Here is a 9306-nt window from a genome sequence, read left to right on the forward strand (position 1 = left end):
GGTTATCTAAAGATTAAAGTGTACACGACTTGACCAATAAATCTGAATGAGTTAAAAGTGAGAATTCAATATGAAATCCATAATATCCCAGCTGAGATGTTGCAGCGGTCAATGAGAAATCTCAACAGCAGATTTCAGAAATGCAGTACAGGAAGATGGCATTTAAAAGACGTAATTTAAGAAAAATTAATAAATTCCACTATGTTTCTAAAATGGCGAATTCTGGGACTTCAATAAATATGAATAAAATATTTTTTCATCTTTTCCTTTTGATTTTATTAGATTCTTGAAAAGTTTCCATTTTTTTGTGTCACCCTATATTTACATATTTGACCCCACCCTGGGAATCAAACCCGCGACCTCCAGTATGGTAGCCAAGCGTGCTGACTATTAAACTATGGAGGCGGACATGTATGTAATGTAGAACTTTACAAATCGTAGTCGTACAGGAGAAAGTGACTAACTAACAAAAAGTAAAATGTTCAGGAGGGCCATTAAAGTCACTTTTGGCAAGAAAATAAACATCAATGCAGTTAGTCATTTTTACCAACTCAATATATTATACTTCCAAGTTTGAAATCCCGTGGGATTTTTTTCAAGGCAATATTAAGCTAGTAAGATATCAAATAGTCAATGATCACATTTTTGTTAAAAATGCACTTGGTCACTTTCTCCTGTATGACTAAGAAATATATGTTTTGTTTTTAGGAATTACACATTTATTCAGTGACAAAAACTCTTCATCATAAAAAGTTTCTGTTATAACACGATTCCTAGTTGACCTAGTCTTATAATGTTCCGTTGAAACATAAACAAAGTAAAATAAATCTATTTTATGAGTCTTTTGTAATGAGTTCCCGTAAATACTTCATTACCAGCAAAAATTATTAATATAATATTGTTTTATCTATTCATGGGTAGTATATACATGATGGGCCATATCATTTTAAGTCTATTTTTACATATCTAGCTACTAGACCAAGGGTGGAGAACCTGCGCTTCTTGGGTACTCTGATACGGCCTTTTGACTTGTGATTAAAAAATAATAATCTGAATACCTTTATGCATACAAATAAAATCACCTTCTGTACATTTGCATCTGCAAAACACAAAAATAGTCAATGGATCGATATGAAATTTTTACAAAATCAGATAAATGAATGTAGCCTTTAGAAATGAAAAGGCTCTCCACCCCTGTACTAGACAAAGCAATTTAAATACCTACAGGCTTGGCTTAATAATATTACAATCACTGTTTTAAGGCACCTTTATAAATGCATGGTTGCCATTAATTTAAAAAGCTTATAGTATTTAGTACAAAGAACATTACTATAATCTATAGTTATAAGGTACATATTGGTTTTCCTGAGAGACATTCCCATATTGACAAAGAAAATATATAGTGTGGCATAGCTCTACTTGGTTACAAATGAATTTTAATTGTAAGCTAAATGATTTAAATTTCTTCTTCATCTTCAAACCCTTATCCGCACCCGATGGTGCATAGGGTACTGCATCATATAAATTCAGTGTTATCTTGATTGTTAACACATGAAGGAAAGGTAATCAGCCCTTCGCTTTAGGTACCAGTCCTGGGTAATATTGAATAAATATTAGAGTGAAAAAAATCACTTATATTTATTTAACCCCCCTAGGGAATTGAACCCAGGACCTCCAGTATGGTAGTCGAGCGTGCTGACCATTACACTACGGAGGCGGACATATTTTAATTTAACGGAACATTATTTTGTAGCAAGTCATACTTCATTCCTTAGTTTTAATTGAGGAACTGCAGAGGCGATACCTAGGTACACATCCTCTATTTGTTCCAGATCCTCAGATATCAAAGATATCATGTATGAATAAAAAAAAATCTCATAAGAAAAAAGGTAAAATTGTACTGTTTGATGCAAAAGAGTCTTATTCCAAAGTTGAACTCGCATATTCCAGTTTTGGAATTTTGAATGTATGAAACCAATACAAAAACTTTAACCATGCACAACTTTATTTTTCATTCATCCAGTCGGACATAATATGTATATAGCGGGAGTAAACAGATGTGCCACTATATTGTATTTTGTTATTTGTAACAAACCAACATATGTAGCCATAGGGCGCTTGTCCACTACCCGGAATTCCGTGTAATTCAGTGTAATTTTACCGTCCGGCACGTCAGTTAGCGTTTTAAAACGACAATTGGCTTGGATTGGCTTGTGCTTTTGTCCATCAGATAGGAGCTTTTGATCGGTGCGTGAACACGTTGCGCGTAAATTCGATCACGCTAAACTGTCTTAGTCATTTTCATTTTTCAAAACCGGACTGCCGGACGGTGAAATCCCATGTAGTGAACAAACGCCCATATAATCACTTCCAATGTCAGTTTATTGTACATAATCTTAATTCATAACTGAGTACCTATACATATTTATAAAAAACAAAGAATTTCAATTCCGCATGACTTCAGCGCTGTTAGAGCGCCTTTTCCTAAAGCTCTTTAGTACTACTTTTGGTCTGGATGAGTGTTTAAATGATGACTTGGTGTCGGCGTAACTTGAGTCCATCACAAGATCTGCCACATCGTACTTGTCGTTCCGTCTGATTAGTGAGTTGGTGTGAATGTTACTCAAGCAATCGTAAGAAACACTAGGATTAGACATGTTGAGGTCCTGGTATTCTGCATTTACCAAAAGATTTTCAGTAGATTTGGTCGGGTGCTTTTTTTTCTGAGCATTGTGCGATCTTTGTTGCGAATGATGCTCTGTATTTGTTCCCTTGGAGGTTTTCGTCAGTGCTTTTGGATTGTGACTGTGGTTTTTAGATCCAAATCCATATCCACCAAACCCGTAGCCCCCAAATGCTTTAGTAGTAAAGTTTAATCCGGAAGATTTTTTGTGTGTGCCCTTGGCTTTGGGAGTCTCCTCCATGAACAACTTGTCAGAGCTATACGAAGAGGAGCTGCCATCGCAATTGCGGATACTTTTCTCGCTTGAGGTACATGATTGTGCTCGACATTCTACATTCCCAAACATATCCATTGTCATATACTGTTGATATTTACCCGTTATACCCGGATTTGTGTCAAATGATTCATCTAAGTTTATTTTGGCATTAGCATCTTTTTTGTGAGAGTGATTTTTCTTTTTGTTTTCTGTTCCTTTTGTGGATTTTTTGTAGCTATAAAAGTGACGAGGTTCACAGCAAGGACTAGCCAGGTCGTAGGCTTCTATGTTGCTATCGTTTTGTGGTTGATAGCATGGGTAACAGCGGGATTGAGGGCGAGGTATCTTTTCTTTTCTTTTCTGTCTCTCTTCAGACTTTTTTGGAACAGACGGAGCCCTTAAGAAATAGTTGTCCGGGTTATGATCTAGTCTGGGAGTAGATTTCACTTTATTACCATCGATGTATATTTTTTTATTAAAACTGTTTCCAAGAGCATGAGAACTGTCTTTGAGAATAGAGGAATGACTACATATTTCATAGTCATCACTATCGCTCAAGTCGGTTTTGTGGGAGTATTTTTTTTGCGATGGTAAACTATGAGTTGTAGGTTTCATTTTCCCTTTCAAAATTTCATGCTCCAAAATGCACAGCTGAGTTAATTCTTCTACCCGTTCATTGATCTGCCTTTTCAGTTCCAATGCCTGCCTTTGTAGATTTACCTAAAAGGATGTCAAAAAGTAGTAAGAAAATATTATTCGCTTATAACTAAAGACATATTGCTCACTCCTTTCAAGAACGTCATAAATCAAAAAACTTGAGTTTTCAGGAGAACGTTTTTAAAGTTAAAAAATATAACACAATGTAATAAAAATCAATATGAAGCCACTTATTGAACTTTTTACTGTGCAACAAATCTTTTTAGGTAAAACCTGAAGGTTTTTTTCTCCATTTGAAAAATATTTAGTTTATTTAAAAAAATTATTATATAATACCTTTTCTTCAAAATGCAAAAACAACATTTTCTGACCTGTAGCAGGTAAATATTAAGTTAAAAATATGCCGCTTTTGCTGGGATATATTACATTTTCTGGGCATTCCGAAAACACGCACAACTGAATATTGACAATTTTTGATTTATGACGTTCTTGAAAGGAGTGAGCGATATGTACAATAATATAATCTCTTTCGATTGCATTATCAGATCTGAATCCTTGTATTAATGGGTATTGCATATAGTAATTGTGAGTGAAGTCACTTAGGATGAAAGATAATACGATAAGAAAATGTAGGAGAAAGAGTAGGTAATATTGATCGAGAGATAGAAAATGAGAATAGAAGCACTGGCTTGGAATATTGTAGGAATAGTATAATCAATTTGGTGTCTTATATTCCTTCAGGTTCAAGATAAGGTAATAAAATAAATATATCTCTTTCGATACTTCTGCAGTCAAATAGGAGACAGTGAAATTAAATTTAATTGTCTTCCTCATACCTTTCTGACGCAATCTTCAAACAGAACGACCATCCGCATTCTAATTTCGCAGGTTTGTATGATGTGTATCAGCGTTTCGTGATCGGCTTTGTCCACTTCTATTCCATTTATGGAGAGTATGACGTCTCCTTCACGAAGCCCTGCTTTGGCTGCCGCTCCGTTGAATTCTATAGAATCGACATACGATATCATCTCCACCTCTCGCTCCTAAAATCAAATTAAACCATATTTTCGTAATCTAATTTATTCAATTCTTTAACTAAGGAGGTGATGATTATTATGCCCTGTGTTGGTAGCGCTTCTTGTGTACATTTAGGACTACAATATCTATCTTCTGGGCTAATTATCGATGAGTGCCACATTTTAGTCCAAAATATCAGCAAGATTAAAAAAAAAAAATTTTCATGGTACTTTTTTTTTGTTACAGAAGAGAAAGGAAGTGTATGAAATCGCACATTGTTTTAGGGACGAAAATATTTAACAAAATTATTTGGTGTAAAAACGTAACACTAAGTTAGTTGGTAAAAACATTTTTTAAATAACAATATAAAAGTGATATTCTAAGTAAGAAGAAATGTCTAACAGGGTAGAATAAGAGTCAAATAAACACATTAGAGAACTGTTTAGCATAATTATTAGGTAAATTCTAAAAAAGCTGTTAACGAATAACGTAATGGATACACAAGTTCATGAAAAATGTTTGGGCCGATCATCACCCCCTGTATCCTACCTCATATAGTCAAAATATCATTTATCTAGTAAATCACGGTCGCTTTGTATCGCCTATGCTCAAAATCAATTTAAACGCAGCCCAATTTCATTATACATAACAAAATATCCAACAACAATAACCAAAAAAATTGGAATAACTCAAGAAACATCAGTTTTTCGTATTTTCTTAAAAAGCTTTGGAAAATCTTTTATTTGTTAGTTTTAAAAAAATACGGCTGTTGCACATATATGTGAAAATATCACGAACTTAATTTAATACGACCTCTTTTGGCCTCAATCAAAGATTTTATTATTTTTGTCATTGATTCTATGAGTGGACGCCATTTTTCGTCTCGAAACCATACCTGAATTATGGGTGAAATGAACTTCTCTCTAAACAGATTCTTACAGATATTCTTGCTCATAGATTTTTCAATCAGGTTTTTCTTGATTGGTTGTCGGTGAAGAATTTCATAATAATTAGGATGAGTGGTAGGGGGCTAGACTAGCTGAAATATTACATCGTTTTTGGATCTCTGGTAGCATCCTTTCAAATAGAATTGGCTGATTCTTCTCGCTATTCATCATCTCAGTCACTGGAACAAGCGGCCCTGTTCCATAATACGAGAAACACCCTTAAAACATTTACTTGAGAATAATGTGAGAAGAGTTGAGGTTTTCGTTTTCTCTGCGAATGAAGCGAAACTACTGGTCTTGTACGATAAAATGGCTTTCATCGGAAAACAGGACTCTCTTCCATTCTTCTATCGCCATTGCACATATTTTTGGCCCAAGTCAGTCCTTTCGCCCTGATTGCCATAGTCAGAAGATGCTTCTTGACAGGCTTCCTAGATGGTATTTCTGCCTCCTAGAGCCTTCGACGAACAGTCTACAGCGGTTTTGCGGCAGTCATTTCGACTAAAATTCAGTAATCGCTTCCATTTTGCGCAACATTTCTACTTTCTCTTTACTGAGACTAACTTCTCAAAGCATTTTTTTATTCTACTAACTGTCGACAAACTTATTTCAACCTGAACTTCAATGTTTTTTTCAAGGGTTTTCATGGTATACTTGGACATTGTCACTATAATTGTCCACTTATCTATTGATACGTCCATCTTTGAAGACCCCGTCGAAATATCTTTTATTAAAATAACGAAAAAAGGAGGTAAATACCTTAAACAATCTCAAAAACTTGTCGACATAACCTGCAATACACGCCAATATGAAGTAAACGTCAAAATCACGACGGTTCTTCTTCTTTAAATGGATTTTTCACCCATCTTGGGTGTTCTAGCTAGTGTCAAGTTATTGTTGCCAAAGTTGAAAATACGTTTTTTTTTCATATTAATTTTCTGTTGTTCTTATGATTTGAGGGGCTTCTACTTCCTAAAATTTGATACTCAGTAAAATGAAGACGGATTAAAAATACAAAATTTTTGATAAATGTGTGTGTAAATAAAATGTAAGAACATATTTTAAAAATATAATTATGTATTACCGATTTTATTATTACTGGTTATTAGGTAAATCATTTACGGTTTATTCAGATGACAAACTGAAATCTAGGCCCGATAAAGAATTAGGTGATTTAACATATTATTTATCGCAATATGAATTTAAAATAAAATATAATCCAGGAGAGAAGAATTTAGAAGCAGATTGTCTAAGCAGGAATTCAGTATTAGAATCGAATGAAAATGCAAATGAAAAATTAAAAGTTGTGAATTTGGTTAACTTGGAAGATATTTAATAGATCAGAATAAAAATGAAGAAATTCAAAAGAAAAAAAAAGGATTGAGAAAAACAGTGTCAACTTTAAAAGGGCCAAGTGAAAAGAGAAAATAATTCTTTCAGAACCGTTTAGAATCAAAATCATAAAAGACATACATATATGCCATATTGGAATTGGACAAATGCAAAAGACGTACACATTACAAAGCCAAAAATTTGACGAAAAACATAAAAAAATTTAAAGAAATTGTGAAATTTGGATTAAAAATAAATTAAGAGGATACAAGAAATTTGGATTTATGTCTCATCTAGGCCCGACCACAAAGCCTTTTGAAATAATCTCTTTCGACACAATTGGAGGTTTAGGAGGTTCAAGATCAATAAGAAATATGTACATCTCTTAGTGGATCACTTTACAAGATGGTGTATGTGGAAAATGGAAACAACAAAAAATTGGACCGTTGCACAGTGGGGTATATTGGCGATCTGGGCGGCCAATATTATTTTTCGTTCTAAATCGATTCCAAATATGCCTTTTGACTAATTCATTGTATTATATGGAGATATTTTTTACTTATCAGTAAAAAAAAAAAAAAAATTTTTTTTTTTTTTAATAAATGCAAATCGTAGTAAATAATTTAAAAAATATTAGTCCGAGAAAGATGGCCATGGTTCCTCGTCCGGACACAGTTCTTCTTCCGCTTTTAATATAAGCGATTTCTTCATTTGTTATTTTTTTTGTTTCCTTTATAAATCGTATTCTTATTGGACGACAATAACGTGGTGAAGAAGGAATTGGGTTTTGCCAAATAACCTTATTATTCAAGGAACAAATAAGTTGTAGGGGCACAAACGAACTCTGAAATATGTTTGCATCGGAGTCTGCATCATTTAAAAACGTTTGTTTATATTGATCTTGTTGTGCTCCATCACAACCCCACTTGCACATTTAAACTAATGTTTCTCTTTCTTTTTTATTTAAATTTTGTAAACATTCTTCTAAATGTGTCAATAGTCGCGTGGTAGTGTGATCCATTAAACTCTGTAGGTTTACTTCGGCACAAGTTTCAGTTACTCTGTAAGCTTTCTTAGCAGGGTAACACTCGAGTTTTGCTTTTTGTAAGATACTGTAACACGGGTATAATTTTTATGAGAACTCCTTACTATTTCATATTGCCTTCTCGAAAGATCGGCTTCAACAAAAATAGATAAAGCCTGTGATGGAGTCAATTGCGTTATCCGGGTATTATTTTGCTGGCAACGAGAATACGCTTTCTTATATTTGGTAGCACGCTTAGGTGTACAGATGATTTCTTTCAACACCAAAGAAGCATCTCTCATCCCGCTTTCTCCTAACTTTGACCGAGTAGCATGGGTGAGCACATCTAATTCAATATGTTTGCGCAAATCTTCTGTTTTCCTTCTTTTGCTTCTCTGACTTGATTCACCAAACGACTTTGATGGTCGTCCTGATCGATTCATTACCCAAGGAATTGTAAAAGTTCCGTCAAGCCAATTTTCATTTTTTATCAAGAAAGTTTCCTCCTTTTTGAGTGCATAAGTCTATCTTCGTTTCATTTCAGACTTGAAATGCGAAAAATCATTTTTAATTTTCATTGCACACTCGTCAGAAAAATTATCTAATTGTAAAAGGTACTTTTGCAAGCATTCTAATTTTTCATTAATTTTATTAGCATTTTGTTGCTGCATGATAATAAATAACTGTTTTCTAGTCATTATTCTAACATCTACTGGTCCTAAAATAAAAATGTAACAATTTAAAGATAAAAAACTGTACGTAGTTCAGTTTTCATTATTGTGCTGACTCATCTTAAAAGAGCGATTTCTTGCAAAAGAGCAAAATTCTGCAAAAAAATTTTCAATTTATATAAAGAAAGAGGGCTAAGCTATTTGATACAATCAAAATTATAGCCGGATAACACTCGGAAGCACAACTAAATATCCTTTATTTAAAAAAAAATTAAGGAAAAATCCATTTAAAGGCACTTATTTAAATTAGTTTTTTTTTAGTAAATATGTTAGCTATTGCAACTTAAATCTATGTACAATACACTATCTTACCTGCTTGATCACAATCCATTATTAAATTGTATACGTGTAATACAAAAAAATAATAATAATCACTGAAATGTTTGCGTACTAAACGAACAGCGAAAGAGAAACACGTGCACTCACAATAACAACAACTTTGCGACTGACCATTAGACACGTGAGATGTGCGTGGGGGGATACAATTATTGCATGTCATCAACAAAATACTCTATTTCATGTTGATATATTTTTCATACACCTGCGACAATTTTTTTAAAAGTGACTTTTGGCCGCCCAGATCGCTAATATACCCCACTGTGCGTTGGAAAAATTGATATACAAATATAAAACTCAATATACAGAATTGATACAGGTCA

At 33.6% G+C, this 9306-nt stretch overlaps 1 protein-coding gene across 1 annotated transcript; it reads right to left on the bottom strand.

Annotated features, from left to right (window-relative positions):
• Positions 1-251: 251 nt before the first annotated feature.
• Positions 252-6379, bottom strand: ssp6 (PDZ domain-containing short spindle 6). Its single transcript, XM_088264257.1, has 3 exons — positions 5509-6379; positions 4433-4639; positions 252-3659 (listed from the first exon to the last, which is right to left on the bottom strand). Exons 1-3 carry the CDS (start codon positions 5566-5568, stop codon positions 2445-2447), a joined length of 1482 nt encoding a protein of 493 aa, XP_088120383.1. The 5' UTR covers positions 5569-6379; the 3' UTR covers positions 252-2444.
• Positions 6380-9306: the final 2927 nt, after the last annotated feature.

The sequence above is a fragment of the Brachycentrus maculatus genome, unplaced genomic scaffold (genome assembly GCF_059751285.1).
Source record: "Brachycentrus maculatus isolate JH-2025_06_01 unplaced genomic scaffold, ASM5975128v1 h1tg000221l, whole genome shotgun sequence".
Taxonomy (NCBI): domain Eukaryota; kingdom Metazoa; phylum Arthropoda; class Insecta; order Trichoptera; family Brachycentridae; genus Brachycentrus; species Brachycentrus maculatus.

Bases quoted from the DNA above. Each gene is read 5' to 3' on its own strand.
- ssp6 (XM_088264257.1), bottom strand. From the start codon at position 5,568: ATGAGCAAGAATATCTGTAAGAATCTGTTTAGAGAGAAGTTCATTTCA. The intron at 4,640-5,508 runs GTATGGTTTCGA...ATTTGATTTTAG, and splicing joins TCATTTCACCCATAATTCAG to GAGCGAGAGGTGGAGATGAT. The intron at 3,660-4,432 runs GTATGAGGAAGA...ACATCCTTTTAG, and splicing joins TTGAAGATTGCGTCAGAAAG to GTAAATCTACAAAGGCAGGC.